This window comes from Bison bison, unplaced genomic scaffold (genome assembly GCF_000754665.1).
Source record: "Bison bison bison isolate TAMUID 2011002044 unplaced genomic scaffold, Bison_UMD1.0 scf7180017864341, whole genome shotgun sequence".
In the NCBI taxonomy this organism is placed as follows: domain Eukaryota; kingdom Metazoa; phylum Chordata; class Mammalia; order Artiodactyla; family Bovidae; genus Bison; species Bison bison.
In genome coordinates, this window is record NW_011494913.1 from 1809329 (window position 1) to 1829377 (window position 20049).

General features: G+C 37.5%; 1 protein-coding gene across 6 annotated transcripts in view; it reads left to right on the top strand.

Moving 5' to 3' along the window:
• CCSER2 (coiled-coil serine-rich protein 2) overlaps positions 1–20049 on the top strand; it is a 158422-nt gene that overhangs the window by 98060 nt on the left and 40313 nt on the right. For all 6 annotated transcript variants that reach the window (XR_826527.1, XR_826528.1, XM_010854379.1 and 3 more), the window contains 2 exons: positions 6530–6613; positions 13014–13100. Coding sequence is in view for 4 of the 6 variants with exons in the window: in XM_010854379.1 (XP_010852681.1) it covers positions 6530–6613; positions 13014–13100 (171 nt within the window). In the remaining 2 variants the exon portion in view is untranslated. The remainder of the gene's footprint in view (positions 1–6529; positions 6614–13013; positions 13101–20049) is intronic.

Genomic DNA, 20049 nt, shown 5'->3' on the forward strand with positions numbered 1-20049 from the left:
CTATGGGGTTGCCAAGAGTCAGACACGACTTAGCAATTAAACAACAACAAATCTTAAAACATTAATAGTAAAGAATAATGTCTATAGGATATAAATTCTTTGGAAGGTATTGATATTTCCTTTGTGTCCTAAAGCAAAACTTTGGAAACTTTTGAAAACTTTTCCTTTGGCCATATAGTAAATATGTTTTAACCCTTTTAGATAAGAGGCAAAATTGATGTTATATTTATTGTTCAGTCACTCAGTCGTGTTCGACTCTTTCCGACCCTGTTGATTGCAGCTCGCCTAGCTTCCCTATCCTCCATTATCTCCGGCTTCTGTCGCCCCCACTCTTCATGCCCTTAATCTTTCCCAGCATCAGGGTCTTACTCACTGACTCAGCTGTTTGTATCAAGTGGCCAAAGAATTGGAGCTTCAGCTTCAACACCATTCAGTGAATATTCAGGGTTGATTTTCTTTAAGGTTGACTGGATTGATCTCCTGCAGTCCAAGGGACCCTCAAGAGTCTTCTCTTTCAAACACCACAGTTGGAAAGCATTCTTTGGCAGTCAGCCTTCTTTATGGTCCAACTCTCACATCCTTACATGACTACTGGAGAAATCATAACTGTGACTATATGGGCCTTTGTTGATAAAGTGATGTCTCTGCTTCTTAATACACTATCTGGACTTGTCATAGCTTTTCTTCCAAGGAGCGAGCATCTTCTAATTTCATGGCTGCAGTCACTGTCTGCAGTGATGTTAGAGCTCGAGAAAACAGAGTCTGTCACTGTTTCCATTTTCTTCCCCATCTATTTGCCATGAAGTGATGGGACTGTATGCCATGATCTTAGTTTTTGGAATGTTGAGTTTTAAGCCAGTTTTTTCACTCTCCTCTTTCAACTTTCATCAAGAGGCTCTTTAGTTCCTCTTCACTGCGTGCCATAAGGGTGGTGTCATCTGCATATCTGAGGTTATTGATATTTCTCCCGGCAGTCTTGATTCCAGCTTGTGGTTCATCCAGCCCAATGTTTCACATGATGTACTCTGCATATAAGTTAAATAAGCAAGACATCAACATATAGCCTTGATGTACTCCTTTCCCATTTTGAACCAGTCCGTTGTTCCATGTCCGGTTCTAACTGTGGCTTCTTGACCTGCATACAGACTTCTCAGCAAGCAAGTAAGGTGGTCTGCTAGTCCCATCTCTTTAAGAATTTTCCACGGTTTATTGTGATCCACACAGTCAAAGGCTTGAGTGTAGTCAGTGAAACAGAAGTAGATTTTTTTTCTGGAATTCTCTTGCTTTTTCTGTTATCCAGCAGATGTTGGCAATTTGATCTCTGGTTCCTCTGCCTTTTCTAAATCCAGCTTGTACATCTGGAAGTTCTAGGTTTATGTACTGTTGAAGCCTAGCAGTGTGTGTGTGTGAAGTGAGCCTGTGAGTTGTATGGTAGTTTGAAGAATCTTTGGCATTGCCCTTCTTAGTAGTAGTACACTGTATACATATGTCATAGTCTGTTTATCTGTTTAGCAGTTGAAGGATATTTGTGCCTTTTCCCAGTTTTTGGCAATTATGAATAAAGCTACTATAAACATTCGTGCACAGATTTTCATGTGAGGATGTTTTAATTTCTTACCTGGGCATGGAAATGCTGGTTGATAAGTATATATCTAACTTCTTGAGAAATCAGCAAGCTGTTTTCCAAAGTGGTTATTTGATTTTGTATTCCTACCACGATTAATGAGAGTTCCAAGTGTTCTGCATCCTGGTCCACACTTGATATTGTCAATATTTTTCAAAAGCCCTTCCCATAGTTATGCATTGGTATCTCACTCTGGTTTTAATTTGCATTTGCCTAATGACTAATGACATTTAGCATCTTTTCTTATGCTTATTTTCCAATCGTATATCTTCTTTTGTGAAGTGTCTATTTTTTTTCTAACAAAATTTTTGTTTGTTTTATTTTTGATTATTAATAGTTCTTTATATATGTTTTTTATCAGTTATGTAAATGATGAGATAAATGGATATTGAAAAATTGAATGTACTTTTTGGGCAAGTATTTAAAATTTGAGTTAATGAAGTCAGTTAAAAACCCTAGATTTTCACATCATCATTATTTTTGTTGTTGCTCTTGTTAAAAGCAGTCACTTTATAAATGCCTTTTGCCTGTTTTGGTGATGGTTTGCAGTTGTCAAAAAACCTGCTTTGGCTTCACTGATTTCTTTTTTCCCCCTGCATGTTTTAAATTGGCTTCACTGATTTATGTTTCTTGATTTTCAATTTCATTAATTTCCATACTCTATTATTTTCATCTTTCTGTTTGTGCTGGCTTTATTTCGCTCCAGTTATGGATTTGACAACTTTGCTTTAATATAAATATCTGGTACAATAATTTTTCCTTCTAAGCACTGCTTTAATTGCGTTCCACAGATTTTGATACGTGGTTTCATTTTCCTTTCAACTCAAAATATTTTCTTATTTACCTTGGTACTTCTTTTGACCCATGGATCAAGGAAGTATCTTGTTACTTTCTGTTTGAAGACTATTTTTCTGGTTTTGATTTTCTAGTTAACATTCCATTATGTTCAGAGAGCACATTCTATTTTCTATTCTTTTAAATTGAACTATTCAAATATGTAGGTTCATGTCTTTCACCAGATATGAAGTGTATTTATCCATTATTTCTTCAAAAATTTTTGCCCCGAGCCCTACCTTCTATGACTTGAGTGATATAAATATTAGATCTCTTGTTGTTGTCCTATAACTCCTGCACCAAGCTCTTTTTTACCCCTCCCCCATCTTTTTTTGTCTTTATTGTTCAGATTGGATTTCTGTTGATCTATCTTTATGTTCAATGTGTAACTCAAATGCTGGTACTGTATTTAGTCCATCTAAGTACCATAGTGTTTAGTGCATCTAGTATTTAATGCATCTAGTGCATTAAACATTTTTGGGTGTTGAATCTTTGCAGTTCTGACACTGTCATTTTCCACTTTGTGTGTTACGTCTTTGCTGAGGCTTTCTCTTTCTGTTCCCTTTAAGAGTTCACCCTTTTGGAGAATTTTTATAATAGCTCTATTAAAATCTCTTATAGTTAATTTTAATTTTTTTTGTTATTTAATTTTAACTTTTTAATTTTGTCATTGATGTTAATTGTCTTTTTCTGTGTGTCTTGAGGTTTTCTTTCTTTGTACATTGAGTAGTTTTGGAGTAAATCTTAGACACTTAAATGTTGTATTATGAGACACTTAATATTGTTTAAAGTTTATGGAGAATGTTGTTTTTTTTTTTTTCCTTTTAAGCAGATGGATTATTTGGTTGGGATCACACAGCAAGTTCTGATTAGCCACCTTTGGGTTGTGGTTGTAATGTCAGTTGTTTCCAAAGCCTTTGCCATGCCTGCCAGGTCTGTTTTGAGTGTACACCTTCCAGTGGGCAGCTTGGGACCTGGGCAATGTGGTCTTGGTTTATTTCTCAGAGTCTTTGAAATGCTTCTTAGGGTCAGATCCAAGCAAGTGTGATACTCAAGAGTGGTGAACCTAGAAGTTTATATACAATTTTCTAGAGTTACTTTCTTCATGACATCCTGGTATTTTCTATTTCTATGGGCTTGCCTTTTTATTCCTCTACAATGAAAGTTCCTGTTCTACTGCACACTTCCCACAACTAAATCCATGTCCAAGGCAAAGCAGTGTGAGCTTGTGTTGTCTCCTATTCCTTGTGGTTCCTGCTTTGCAGTGGCCAGGAAGGTATTGTAGATGTTGGAAAATAAATCGTTTTATAGTTCCTCTTTTCTCAAATATATACTTATATATAGGACTGGCCTTGTTTTTTTTTTAACTTTTAAAACATTTTGTATTGGGGTATAGCTGATTTATATTGTTGTGGTAGTTTGAGATGAACAGTGGAGGGACTCAGCCATCCATATACATGTATCCATTCTCCCCCAGACTCCTCTCCCATCCAGGCTGCCACATAACCAGAGTTCCACGTGCTGTGCAGTAGGTTATCCATTGTATATAGTTGGTTATGCATTTTAAATGTAGCAGTGTGTACAGGTAACCATAGGTTCATTCTCTAAGTCTGTGAGTCTCTTTCTGTTTTGTAGGTAAGTTCATTTGTATAGTTTTTTTTTTTTTTTTTTAGATCCTACATACAAGTGACTGTTGTATGACATTTTTCCTTCTCTGTCTGACTTACATCACTCATTATGACAGTCTTTAGGTCAGTCCATATTGCTGCAAATAGCGTTATTTCATTCTTTTTAATGACTAATATTCCACTGTATATGTACCACAACTTCTTTATCCATTTCTCTGTCAGTGGACATTTAAGTTGATTACATGTCTTTGCTATTGTAAACAGTGCTGCAGTGAACACTGAGGTGCATGTATCTTTTCAGATCATGTTTTTCTCCAAATATATGCTGAGGACTGGATTGCAGGGTCATATGGCAGATCTATTTTTAATTGTTTAAGGAACTCTGTACTCTTTAGTGGCTGTACCAATTTACATTCCACCAACAGTGTAAGAGGGTTTCCTTTTCTCCACATCCTCTCCAACATTTATTGTTAGTGGATTTTTTTGATGATAGTCATTCTGGCTGGTGTGAGGTGATATATCAATGTAGTTTTGATTTGCAGTTCTCTAATACTTAGCTATGTTGAACATCTTTTAACGTGCCTCTTGATCATCTGTATGTCTTTGGAGAAATTTCTGTTTAGTTGTTCTGCACATTTGTCAATTGAGTTGTTTGTTTTGATATTGTTAAGCCTTGTGAGCTGTTTGTAAATTTTGGAGACTAACCCCTTGTTGGTCACATCATTTGCAAATATTTTCTCCCAATCTGTGGATTGTCTTTTCATTTTGTTTTTTGTTTCCTTTGCTGTGCAAAAGCTTTAGAGTTTAATTAGGTCCTCTTTGTTTATTTTTGTTTTTATTTCCATTATTCTGGGAGTTGGCTCAAAAAGGATATTGCTGCGATTTATGTCAGAGTGTTCTGCCTGTGTTTTCCTCTGGGAGTTTAATAGTGTCTGGTCTCACATTTAGGTCTATAATCCACTTTGAGCTTATTTTTGTGTGTGGTGTTAAAGAATGATCTAATTTCTTTCTTTCTTCTTTTTTTTTTTGTGTGTGTAGCTGTCTGGTTTATAGGACTGGCTCTGTTTTTATAGTTCAAGGCAGAGATAAACTTTACTAAAATGAGTCTTGTAAATTCCTTACTTCTTTAAAAAACATTTTTAATGTGTTCTGTGAACATTTGTTATTCATTAGGATGTTGGATTCTTTCTCAGGTCGAATCCTTAATGTCTGTGGCATCACCAATAAAAATGTAATTTATCTCTGCTGGAGATTTGACAAAGGCTAATACTTCACTGTCAGTCACTCTTACTTGTTGAGTTTTTCTAAATACTCATTCCTAGGCCCCATCACTAGAGTTTCTGATTCAATAGGTATATATAGTACCATAACCTTTTAACACTTCTCTGTTCCAGTGTAGGAGATTGCCATGTTTGGGAGATTTCCTTCAGGAGAGAGAGGTGCTATGGTAGTGCTCCTTGAAGGCTGTTGATTCAGTGGGTATCACAAGGCAGCCAGGTGCCATCTGAACAAATAAGGTATTGAGTTGCAATTGTACTGCATTGGTCAGGGTCTAGGTCCCTCACCATCATCCCAGGCATATTCTTAGTTCATCTTTTTTAAGGTTGTCTGTGAATCATTGGACATGCCATGTTTTATCTGATTATTCCTAAACTATTTCAGCAAGAGGTAGGACTTAATGATACCCTGTTATTTTTTAAAAAATTGTGTTTAAGGACAAAAACTTTAATTTTTTCAATTTTTTAAATTGAGGTATAGCATATATCAAGTAAAGTGCTTAAAGGTGTACCAGTCTTAAGTGTAAAGCTTGTACTTTTCACTTGTATGTACCCATGTAACTGCCATACAGAGAGGACACAAAACATTTCCAGCATGTTTATGGGTTATAATGCACTTTACTGTCAATAACTCCTTTCTCCTAAGTCAGCCACTGTTCTGATTTTTAGCACCATAAATTAATTCTACCTCTTCTCAAACTTGATAGAGTCATGCAGTATGTATACTCATGTGTCTTCTATTCAAATGTTTTCTGTGGTCAGCTCTTTTTGAGTCATTTAATATTATTGTTTCTGACTCCTTTGTACTCAAAGCACTAGATCTGATTCAAATCAGATTTAATTTGACTTTTATTTTACATTTTTCATAGGTGGAGTAATCTTAACATTTTTAAGGAATTGTCCTATATTTCTTTTCCCGTTCTAAAACTTTCAGTGGCTTTCTCACCGTCAGCTTACATAGTGAATGTTCCACAAAATATTCTTTCTTGAACTCTGTTGTTTCCTCTTCTACGTTTGTTTCTACCAGTGCATGGAGGTAAAAAGGAGATTTCTAAAATCTTAATTGATTACCATTCTAGCATTTGGTCTGGGGTGAGTTCAGGTTGAGCAGAATGTCTGCAGTTAATTGTATTACTCTTGCGTTTTCCTTTTCTTCTTTCTGACAGCATGATGGAAGTGGTTCATTGCATGATGTTCAACTCTCATTGCCATCTAGTCCAGAACCAGAAGATGGTGATCAAATATGCAAGGTATGATGACTAGGTAGTCATGCTGAATTAAAAAAAAATTATTACTAAAATTATAAAGCAATAATAAAACTTTTAATAATAAATATATTTAAACCTGCAACTTTGTTGTCTTGGGTTTTGGTCAGATTTGCTTTTCACTTTTACTAACTTTTTAAGTTAAATTGATATCCCTGTGGTACTTTAATTTGAGTTTGTTTTATCAGTTGGATAGTAATCTGTCCCAATATTAATATTGGTGCAGGATTATTTTTTAAAAATTAATTAAATCTTTTTTTTTCAGAATTATATGAATAACAATTTAAAATATGACTACCAATAAAAATTAAAACTGTTAATAGGTACTTCTCATATATATATGTGTGTGTGTATATATATATAATCACAATATTGAAGAACTTTTAGCTGAAAATGACATTTTTTATGTTGAAAGATATATAGAATGCAGATGCATTTTGTACTTGAAGGTAAATTTTTTTATAGTTCTCATCTTTAGGTCTAGTTTTAGTTGAAGAAAGATTTTTTTTTTTTATCTTCCTGAATCACATATTTATTTCTTAAGGACATACAAGTATTCTTGTCTTTCCTAGTTCCAGGTAAAATTATTGTTTCCTTTCACATTCTGTTTTCAAAGTATTCTAGTCAGTGTGTTCTACTTGTCTGTAGTAACAGCCTCAAAATATTGGTGGCTTACAATAACAAAAGTTTATTTCTTTTTTTTATTTGTTTTTAACAGAAGTTTATTTCTTACTTATTATTTCTCATTATGTTGCATTTTGGTTGTAGATTAGTGAGACTTCATGTTTTTTCTTCTTTCTGGGATTCTGGATGAAGGTCATGCTTTTTGTACCTGAGGGAAAGTAGCATTGGCAGAATACATTGGTTGAATGTAACATATGTTGCTTCCAAAACAGGTCAACTGACCAGTCTTGATATTAAGCGTCAGGGAAGCACAGTTTTCTCATAGGATATGGAGTGACTTTTGGGGAACAAATTTATGTGTAAAACACAAAATAAAAAAAATATCAGATAATAGTCACATCTGGTTAATCTGATATTGGCTTTTCAGCGTGTTACCTACCTATTCTTTAATATAAATTTCTTCCCATCTCCATGTTTCCATCCTGTTGTGAGTATAATAATAGGTTTGCAGGAGAACATCTCTTCTTGAAAAACTTGCTTACATACTCCCTTGAGAGCCATTGATTTAGATGATTTCTGGTTGTCTCTCAGTTGTTTTTTGTTTGTTTTGTGATTGCTACTTTAAAAGTAAAAACTGACTTTTTTCTAAATTTTTGTGAAACTTTTTTACGTATAAGTAAATTCTTTTTAAAGAAAAAAGTTAATTCCAACCTTTTTTGCAGAACTCGTGTCTTTGTTTTTTCCACCCTCCTCTAAAGTTTGTCCGTACATTTAGTGTTGTAGGATAGACACAGCGTGTGTCTCTCTCCTGTCCTCAGTGCCTTTCCTTTCAGGCAGATCGTCGCTAGCCTTTCTTCTTCTTTTTGAGGTCAGATGCAGTTTCTCACCGGGCTTCCCAGGTGGTGCCAATAGTCCAGAATCTGTCTTCCAGTGTAGGAGATACGAGAGACGGGGGTTCAATCCCTGGATCATGAAGATCTCCTGTGAGTAGGAAATGGCAATCCATTACAATATTCTTGCTTGGAAAATTCCAGAGACAGAGTGAGCCTGGCTCCTGGGTCACAAATAGTCAGACACAACTGAGCATGCAAGCGTGCAATAACTCATACTTACTCTTTCTAGTACACTAGACAGTCCTTCACTTTCATCAGCAAATCCCCGAATCTGCTCATTGAGGATGGTTTTGCAGTTCAATTTCAAATGATACGAATGTTGTGACTTACACCATTACAACTTTAGGGCCTAAACTCTCCATTGGACCTGCCATGTCACCAGTCTCTCCTTTATCCCAGGACAGTTCCCTCTGCCATGTCCCTGATGAGCTGTTTCAGACATTGACCACTTGTCTCATCCCCTTTCTCAGCCACTCTTCTCAGCTGCTGCATTTGCCTTGTGTTCATCAAGGAACATCTTCTTTGCCTTTCTGCCTCCCAACTTATCTGTGTCTGTCATTCTGATTTACTTTATTCCAGTTACAGGGAAAAGTGACCACTGTGCTGTGGAAGACTACCCTTTATTGTTCTCGACTCTATCTTCTGCTGCAGTTAAAGACCAAACTACGTCTGCCTCCTCTCTCATGTCTCATTAGTGTGCTTTCTTTACTTCCTCTTCATCCTCACTTTATAAATTTCTGTGTCTTACCTATCCTAAATTCAGTAAATCAGATAAACCTTTCCTTGACTCTCTAGTTGTTCTGGGAACCTGGAAAAATACACATTTGGCATGGCCTTTGTCATAAAAGCTTTATCCCTTGGTTTTTGTGTCAGTTCTTTTGGAATTCCCTTACCCCTTAACATCCCCTCTCCTCCTCCACACCACCTGCCTGCTTGCTTTTCTTGGATTCTTTTCTTTTTTAGAATGTAGGTTTGTATCTTTAGTCCAGTGTTCATTGAACTTTCTACTCTCATGATTTCACATGTAACATGTTGTGTTGTTAGTCACTCAGTCGTGCCCAGTTCTTTGCAACCCCATGGACTGTAGCCTGCCAGGCTCCTCTGTCTATGGAATTTTCCAGGCAAGAATACTGCAGTGGGTAGCCATTCCCTTCTCCAGGGGATCTTCCCAACCCAGGGATTGAACCCAGGTCTTCATTGCAGGCAGAGTCTTTACCATCTGATCCACCAGGGAAGCCCCAACATGGGTTTCGCATTGTGAGTGGGACACATTGGAAATGTCCTGTGGACGAGATTACCAAGTATGAGAGAGAGTGATTTTTATATGTATCAGTATAATCCTTGTCAATATATCCTCCAAACAGCTGTCCAAGCCATCTCCAATGTAGATCTGTCTGTTACTCCCTGGCTGAAGCATGCTTGATGTTCAGGCCCTCTGTGATCTGTCCCTTGCCTAGATTACTAACTGCATTGCTCCCCACTGTGCACCACAGCCTTCGTGTGCAGCATTACTGCTTCAGTTCAGTTCAGTCGCTCAGTCGTGTCCGACTCTTTGCGACCCCATGAATCGTAGCACGCCAGGCTGCCCTGTCCATCACTAACTCCCGGAGTTCACTCAAACTCACGTCCATCGAGTCGGTGATACCATCCAACTATCTCATCCTCTGTTGTCCCGTTTTCCTCCTGCCCCCAATCCCTCCCAGCATCAGAGTCTTTTCCAATGTTTCAGCTTTAGCATCATTCCTTCCAAAGAACACCCAGGACGGATCTCCTTCATAATGGACTGGTTGGATCTCCTTGCAGTCCAGGGGACTCTCAAGAGTCTTCTCCAACACCACAGTTCAAAAGCATCAATTCTTCGGCACTCAGCTTTCTTCACAGTCCAACTTTCATATCCGTACATGACCATTGGAAATACCATAGCCTTGACTAGATGGACCTTTGTTGGCAAAGTAATGTCTCTGCTTTTGAATATGCTATCCAGGTTGGTTATAACTTTCCTTCCAAGGAGTAAGCGTCTTTTAATTTCATGACTGCAGTCACCATCTGCAGTGATTTTGGAGCCCAGAAAAATAAAGTCTGACACTGTTTCCACTGTTTCCCCATCTATTTCCCATGAAGTGATGGGACCAGATGCCATGATCTTCATTTTCTGAATTGAGCTTTAAGCCAACTTTTTCACTCTCCACTTTCACTTTCATCAAGAGGCTTTTGAGTTCCTCTTCAATTTCTGCCATAAGGGTGGTGTCATCTGCGTATCTGAGGTTATTGATATTTCTCCCGGCAATCTTGATTCCCGCTTGTGCTTCTTCCAGCCCAGCGTTTCTCATGATGTACTCTGCATAGAAGTTAAATAAGCAGGGTGACCATTATTGCTTATAATTCTCCAAATATGCTGTCCTTGTCCCCATCTCTGTATTGTCTTACAGAATCCCTAAACCTAAAGTCAAAAGTTTGCCACACTTTGTGTTGTTAGAACTTACCCTTTAAAACTCGATTGGGGTTAACCATTTCCTGATATGTTTTCCTTTTCCTGTCTTTATGTGTAAAATCCTTAGAGCAGTGCTTATCATATAAATAATGCTATAAGCATGTTGGCTCTAAATGTTTTACCATACTCATATTTTGATTTCACTTTTGGGTTCATTTTCTCTAACATCAGCAGATCCTAGCAATGCCTGAATTGCTATATAGTATTGCTATACAGTATTCCGTCAAGTTGCTACATTGCATTTCAGTTATCCTCTTATAAGGCAGTTCTGAGTTTGTGAACTTGAAGATCTTATGGGTTTTCTTGTACTTAGGATCATTTCTTTGGCATATGAGTTGCATAACTGAAACTGGAGTGCAAGTAATTTTTATGACTGTTGTATATACAGTCATATGTTTGTACAAAAAGATCAGTTTTTATGTCTGATAATGTACCATTTTTTCTGCAGTCTTATTAATCACATATAGTACTTCTCCCACTAATTTAACTCATGATTTGCAATCCATCTTTTTTTTGATCTTGATTTGTGATTTTTTTTAAGTCCCTGAAAGTCATTTTTTCATACATAATAGTTCTTCGCCATTGCTGTGTGAATAACAACTGCAAAATTAAAAAAAATATTTTCTTCTGTATTGTTTCTTTCCCATTTTGATGCTTATTTGATACATCAGAGCCTTCATAAAATTTTTGTTTTTGATCTCTTGTTAATGAGACTGAAATATCTTTTGTTCCCAACCTATCTGAAGAAGATGGTATACTTTGCTCATTACCAACACATTATATTTGCTTACTTATTATTCTCTCTGGAAAGATGTATCATTTATGTGTATATTCTACAGATGACCCTTGAACAAGTTTTAAACTGCATAGGTCCACTTGGATTTTTTAAAAAATACTATACTACATCGATCTGTAGTTGGTTGAATACAAGGATGTGTACCTTTTGGTTTTGGAGGAACTGTGGATGTGGTGCACTGACCAAAAGTTATACCCAGATCTTTTTACTTTGCATAGGGTGGGCACCCCTAACCCCTGTGTTGTTCAAGGGTTAACTTTAGTTTCCCTTGGCAGCGCTATTTCATCAGTATATATTTCTGGATAATTAAATAGCAGTAAACAAAATGATCTAAGTATAAGATAATGATACCTTACATGTGACAATATAACCGAATTTCTGCTTACCTTGACAATAGGTTTGTGTTCAGTTCAGTCCAGTCACTCAGTTGTGTCCGACTCTTTGTGACCCCATGAACCACGCACGCCAGACCTCCCTGTCTATCACCAATTCCCGGAGTTCACCAAAACTCATGTCCATTGAGTCAGTGATGCCATCCAGCCATCTCATCCTCTGTTGTCCCCTTCTCCTCCTGACCTCAATCTTTCCCAACATCAGGGTCTTTTCAACTGAGTCAGCTCTTCGCATCAGGTGGCCAAAGTATTGGAGTTTTAGCTTCAACATCAGTCCTTCCAATGAACACCCAAGACTGATCTCTTTTAGGATGGACTGGTTGGATCTCCTTGCAGTCCAAGGGACTGTCAAGAGTCTTCTCCAACACCACAGTTCAAAAGCATCAATTCTTCAGTGCTCAGCTTTTTTTATAGTCCAACTCTCACATCCATACATGACTACTGGAAAAACCATGGCCTTGACTAGATGAGGTTTGTTAATACCTGTTAATACTTTCAGGAATTTCTTTCTTTGTTTTTTTTTTTTTAATTTTGGGAAAGGGATTGGCCTTAATAGAAATTTCTTATAAACTAAGTTGACAGGGTATTTATTTTTTGATTCAGGCAGTTCTCATGAAAGTAGCTCAAAGAAAAAGAATCTTCCTTGATACCTTTTCAGGCACATTTACCTTGCTACTGATTTCTGCACCATTCATGAAAATGACTCTGTGCATTTAATGATGCAGTTTCCTCTACTTGTGGCCTTCGTTTCCTCTGACAAGCACTCATATATTCCTTGAAATCTAGCTGAAGTTATTATTTTATGTATAATTTATTTTACTTATGTGGCTTAGTTCCTCATATCTCTGAAATGGGGATAATAGTATCTACCTCAGAGTTGCAGTCAGAATCAATTACTTAGATACCCCAAATTACTTAGCTCTTGGCGCCTGATTAGTACTCAGTGAATGTTAGCTGTTGCTGCTCTTATTGTTCATTGTTTATGTGTCAGACTCCATTAAACTATGAGTTCCTAGAAGACCAAACTGAGTTTTTTTTAATGGATAAATAGCTAGGATATTTAAGAAGAAACTTCATGTTAAATAAACAAACAGTTCATTGCTCAGTCTGCATCATTAATTTAATATTTTTCATTAGTGTTTTAAAATACAATTAAATACTTCACATTGAATCTTTTAAAATATTTCAGAATGAAGATTTACTAAATGAAATAAAACAACTTAAAGAGGAACTAAAGAAAAAAGATGAAAAAATCCAACTATTAGAACATCAGCTTGTAAGTATTATAGTGTGGTATGTAAAGTGAAGCCTTTTCAAACTGGGCAATATATATATGTTTTTTATAAAACTAGCCAGAATTGAAATTATACTTTATTTTTTGGCTTTTAAAATTGCGCTGTTATATTGTTTTTAGGCTGTATGCACTCTATAAAAGTATGTGGTTTAACTTTCAGTCTAAATAATTTTTCAGAGTGAAAAACTCAATCCATTTTCAGTTGCGTCTGTTTTGGAGATTTGAAATACACCAACTTACCTTCATGTTACTGAGGAATGAAACTGGGTATTTAATCTTAGAAATCTGAGTGGCTGTCTTGTTAGAAGAAGGTTATTCTAAAAATATATTTCCCCATAGATGATGTTCCATGATTTCTTAGAGCCATATGATTCTTTATAATTTTATAGTTGTTACAATGTCAAATATTAGTTCCATATGAAAGCTGTATGTGCTATGTGTTGAATTTAATTAAATTTAGTTTGTAATAATAAAAGGCCAGGATAACAAGAACGTAATGGCATAACAACCATAGTAGGCCAAAGCTTTCTTGGAAGTTAAAAACTTATATTGGCCAAGCAAAGTAATTTGGCAATATGAAATAGTAATTTCACTCAGAATATAAAATATCAAACATACTGAGCTCTGAGCCACTGGGGTCAAATCAGAGATCCAGCTTATGAATAAATAGTAAGGATAGATGGATCAGATATTATGATTAAGGGTATCAGAGGATGTAATGAACCTGAAAAAAAAATAACCCAATAGTGCAAATTGAGGGCCTACCAAATATAAAATTAAGAAGGACAAGAGTTAGACTAGTTTTTGTATTTCAAAACTAAAGACAGAGAACAAGATGATAGAGGAGTAGGTGGATGTGGAGTACATCTTTCTCCATGGATACATCAGGAATACACATTCAGAAACAGAAGTGCATGCAGAACACCAGCTGAGAATGGACAGAAGTAGCTGACAAGAGGAAAAGAACATACAGAACCACGCAAAACTTTGTAGGACAAAGGAACTAGGGGAAAAAGCAGAAGCGTTAGGACTGGACCTGCCCTCGGCGGGTGGGGGAAGTGAAACAGAGACCTGATCCCCACATCGGGGCAATTGTCTGAGTCGGAGGAGAAACATATAAGGCTGAGAGTGAAACAGCTGATCTGTGGCAGCCTAAATGGAATGAGAATCAGATAGTTCTTGCCAGAGCTGTACATACCTCAGACAGGGACTCAGGTTCCCTGGAAGGTGCAGTGGCTGGGAGCTGGAGTTTAGGGATTGTGAAGCAATCCCAGGGCAAGGGCTGCTGTTGACTGCAGAGAGTTGAATTGAGGGGATGTGAGGGAGGAGATTGTGGTGGGAAATGCCTGTGGAGGAAATCCAGGCAGCCATGGAAGCAAGGCGATTCTGCTGAGTCACGCATAGGGGATGGAGCCATCACCATAGCCTCTCTCTCCCCACAAGCCAGCATTGGCAGCTGAACAGTAGAGAGACTGGCCCATCAAATGCCTGATGCACTGAACTACAGAGCAAGACCCCACCCAGGGTGCCCCTTGAAGTGCCTGATGTGCCGATCTACAAACTAGGACCCCAGCCAAGGGGACCCCTCTATGTCCCTGACCCATGGAACAACAGAGAAGGACCTCAGGCAAGGGAGCCCTCGAAGTGCCTGAATGGGTGGAGCTATGGAGAAAGACTGCCCAAAGAGGCCTTCTGATTGCCAGCTACAAGAGGCTCGAAAAAAGACTCTGATAGCAGTTGAGGCAGTCTGTGTCCCTGTATGCTTGGTACCATCAGAGTCCCTACAAGCCAAGCACCTGTGCCACCTTCATGCTCAACTGTCACTGGGGCAGAACTGCCACAGGAAAGAAAAGGCTTGCATTTACGCATGCAGGGTCGCTTTGCTAGTGTCCAGCTCTTTGCGACCCTGTAGACCATGGCCTTCCAGGCTTCTTTCTCAGGGAGAGGGGTTCTCCAGGCAAGATTACTGGAGCGTATTGGCCAATACTGGTTGCCATACCCTTTTAGAGCACTCTATTGCCTGCTGCCCTAGCCACCAACTCCTCTGAATACCTGGTGCTGCCAGAACCTCTGCCACCTAAGCAGCTGGACCATCTCCACACCTGGCCCTCACAGGGGCAAACCCAAGTCCTCCAGGGCAGCCTCAGGAGCAAACCCCAGTGGACGACCCTTATCCAGAGGTGGAAATAAAACAATTGAAACCCAGGGGCAGTATGGCTAAGGAAGAAGATCCAAAACCTTCCAACTAGCTCTACAAGCTGCAGAGTAAATCCACATGATCAACTGTGTCTATGGAATATATAAAAGGTCATTGAGAGCTCCCACAAAAGGAAACGCACTAGTTCTGATAGCTGTGGACATTGGAAGCAAGAATACATAGGAGTAGGACCAGATTAGAATCTGAGCTGCCCCCACAGCAGGTCCAGAGATCAGCACAGTGTTGGAGGGCATCCTAGGGAGGTGAGGTGGACTGTGACTCCCAGCGAGGGAAAGGACTCTGACAGCAGTGACTCAAGAAAAATGTTTATTATTCTTATGTTTTGACTTGTCCTGTAGATTCTTTTGGATTGTTTTTCTTTTTTGTTCCTCTCTTTCCCTCTCCATTGTAGTTATTGATTTTATTGGCACTATGAAATCCAATTAAGCTTTTGAGCTTTTTTTTTCCTCAGTCACTTTTTTATTATTGTTATAAACCTCTACCTCTTTGTTGGTTGGGCTTTTGCAGTTCTGTGGTGGTTTCCCTTTTTTTTTTTCTTTTTTTAATTTTAATTTTTTAAACCTATTATTTTTTTACATTTATTCCTTTGTTTACTTTTCCTACTGTTCTTTTCCTCTTGCAGTCAATCTTTAAAACATACATAAATCTTCATCTACCTCTATTTAACTTTGCGATCTATTCTTTCTTTCCTTTGCTCTCAACATATTTGTTAGTTTTATTTTCATTGCTTTATTCCCCACTTGGCACCTTGCTTTAGTTTTGTTTTCCAGTTTGTACTTTAGTTAGTTTGGTTCTTAACTGGTTAATATAATTTTTGATTTCCTTTGTTTGCCGTGTCAGTCTACTGTACTTTATTTTTGTTGGACTGTTCTGACTTTGCTCATGGGTTATATGTATATGTGTATATTCTATTATTTTAATTATTATTTGCTTGATTTTGTAACTGCCATTTGTCTGGGGTTCATCTTTGGTTTCTCGTTTTTGGATATTTGTTCTAATCTCACTTAATACCATAACAAACCACTTTGGAATCCTCATTCCTGACCAGAGATCAAGCCCTGAGCCTTTGGAGTGGGAGTACTGACTCCAAGACCCTAAACTACCAGAGAACTAACCCTAGGAAGTATCAAATAGTGAGAACTCACACAAAGGAAACCACTTGAATACAAGACCCAGCATCACCCAACCACCAGTAGCACCCTGTACAGGACTCCTCATCTAAACAACAAACAAAACAAAAATACAAACCCAATCACCAGCAGACAGGATTACCACCTCACTCAACCTTGCCCATCAGAGGAAAAGCAAACAAAAACTCAGCACAAATCTCACCATATATGAAGCTTACAGAAACTACTGGACCAAACTTAGGAGGGCAGAAACCAAAAGGAAGAAAGAATTCAACCTTGAAGCCTCAGAAAAGGAGACTTCAAACATAATAAGTTAAAAACAAAATAATGAAAAGGCATAGAAATCAATTAACAAATGAAGTAATAAACTAGAAACAGAGAAGTCCAAATAAATGAAGAGGAAATAGGCAAACTACCTGGAAAAGAATTCAGAATAATGATAATAAAGATGATAAAAAACCTTGAAAATAAAATGGAGAAAATGCAAGAATCAATTAACAAAGACCTAGAAGAACTAAAGAATAAACATACAGAGACAACAACACAGTTACTGAAATTAAAAATACTCTAGAAGGAATCAATAGCAGAATATCTGAAGCAGAAGAACGACTCAGTGAGCTGGAAGACAAAATGGTGGAAATAACTTCTGAATAGCAAAATAAAGTAAAAAGAATGAAAAGAACTGAGGATAGTCTCAGAGACCTCTGGGACAGTATCAAATGCATCAACATTTGAATTATAGGGATCCCAGAAGAAGAGGAGGAAAAGAAAGGGTATGAGAAAATTTTTGAAGAGATTATAGTTGAAAATTTTCCCAACATGGAAAAGGAAATAGTCATTCAAGTCTAAGAGGTACAGAGTCCCACACAGGATAAACCGAAGGAGAAACACACCAAGACACATACTAGTCAAGCTGACAAGGATTAAACACAAAGAAAGAATATTAAAAGCAGCAAGGGAGAAGTAACAAGTAACATACCAGGGAAACCCCATATGCTTAACAGCTGATCTTTCAGCAGAAACTCTGCAGGTCAGAAGGGAATGGCAGGATATATTTAAAGTACCGAAAGGGAAAAATCTGCAGCGAAGATTACTGTACCTGGCAAGAATCTCATTCAGAATTGATGGAGAAATACAAAGCTTTTCAGACAGGCAAAAGTTAAGAGAATTCAGTACCACCAAACCAGCTTTACAACAAATATTAAAGGGATATATATAGTCAAGAAATACAAGAGAAGAAAAATGATCTCCAAAATCAACCCCAAATAATTAAGAAAATGGCAATAGGAACATATATATTGATAATTACTTTAAATGTAAATTGATTAAATACTCCAACCAAAAGACACAGACTGGCTGATTGGACACAAAAACAAGACCCAAATAAATGCTGTCTACAAGAAACTCACTTCAGACCTAAAGACACGTAATAGACTGAAAGTGAGAGGATGGAAAAATATATTCCATGCAAATGGGAAGCAAAAGAAAACGAGTAGGAATCCTCATATCAGATATGCTGCTGCTGCTGCTAAGTCGCTTTAGTCGTGTCCAACTCTGTGCGACCCCAGAGACGGCAGCCCACCAGGCTTCCCCATCCCTGGGATTCTCTAGGCAAGAACACTGGAGTGGGTTGCCATTTCCTTCTCCAATGCGTGAAAGTGAAGTCACTCAGTTGTGTCCGACTCTTAGCAATCCCATGGACTGCAGCCCACCAGCCTCCTCCATCCATGGGATTTTCCAGGCAAGAGTACTGGAGTGGGGTGCCATTGCCATATCAGATATAATAGACCTTAAAATAAAGAGTATTACAAGAGATATGGAAGGACACTACATAATGATCATGGGACTAATCTTAAGAGGAAGATATAACAATTATAATATCTGTGCATCCAACATAGTAGCACCTCCATACATAAGACAAATACTAACAGACATAAAAGGTGAAATTGATGATAACATAATAATAGTAGGAGACTTTAACACCCCAGTCACACAAATGGACAGATCATCAAAACAGAAAATTAATAAGGAAACAATGACACATTAGATGAGATGGATCTCATTGATATCTTCAGGACGTTCCATCCAAATGCAGAAGAATACACCTTCTTCTCAAGTGTACATGGAACATTTTCCATGGTAGACCACATCTTGGGTCACAAATCAAACCTCAGAAAATTTAAGAAGATTGAAATCGAATCAAGCATCTTCTCCGACAACAGCACTATGAGCCTAGATATCAATTACAAGAAAAAAACTGCAAGAAATGCAAAGACATGGAGATTAAACAACATGTTTCTAAATAACCAATAGGTTATTGAGGAAATCAAATGGGAAATGAAAAAATTTCTAGAAACAAATGCCAATGAAAACATGACAACTCAAAACCTATGGTATGCAACCAAAGCAGTTCTAAGAGGGAAGTTTATAGCAATACAGTCCTACCTCAAGAAACAAGAAAAACATCAAATAGACAATCTAACTTTACACCTAAAAAAACTGGAAAAAGAAGAACAAAAAACCCACAAAATTAGTGGAAGGAAAGAAATCGTAAAGACCTGAGCAGAAATAAATGAAAAAGAAATGAAAGAAACAATAATAAAGATTAATAAAACTAAAAGGTGGTTTTTTTAGAAGATAAACAGAATTGACAGGCCTTTAGCCAGACTCATCAAGAAAAAAAGAAAAATGCAACAAAATTAGAAACAAAAAAGGAGAGGTTATAACAGACAATGCAGAAATACAAAGGATTATGAGACTATTAACAACTATATGGCAATAAAATGGATAACCTGGAAGAAATGGACAGATTCTTAGAAAAGTTCAATCTTCCAAGACTGAACCAGGAAGAAATAGAAATTATGAACAACCCAATTACAAGCACTGAAATTGAAGCTGTGATAAAAAAAATCTTCCAGAAAACAAAAGCTCAGGACCAGATGGCTTCAAAGGAGAATTCTATCAAACATTTAGAGAAGAGCTAATGCCTGTCCTTCTAAAACTCTTTCAAAAAATTGCAAACTAATTCTACGAGGCCACCATCACCCTGATACCAAAACCAGACAAAGACAACACAAAAAAAGAAAACTTACAGGCCAGTATCACTGATGAAAGTGAAAGAAAGTGAAGTCGCTCGGTTGTGTCTGACTCTTTGCGACCCCATGGACTGTAGTCTACCACACTCCTCTATCCATGGGATTTTCCAGGCAGGGGTACTGGAGTGGGTTGCCATTTCCTTCTCCAGATGATCTTCCTGACCCAGGGATCAAATCCAGGTCTCCCACATTGTAGGCAGATGCTTTACCGTCTGAGCCACCAGGGAACTCATCACTGATGAACATAGATGCAAAAATCCTCAACAAAATTTTAGCAAACAGATTATAGCAACATATCAAAAAGCTCATACATCATGAATAAGTTGGGTTTATTCCAGGAATGCAATGATTCAATATATGCAAATCAATCAGTGCAATACACCATATTAACAAATTGAAAGATAAAACCATATGATAATCTCAGTAGATGCAGGAAAAGCCTTTGACAAAATTCAGCACCCATTTATGAATAAAACTCTTCAAAAAAT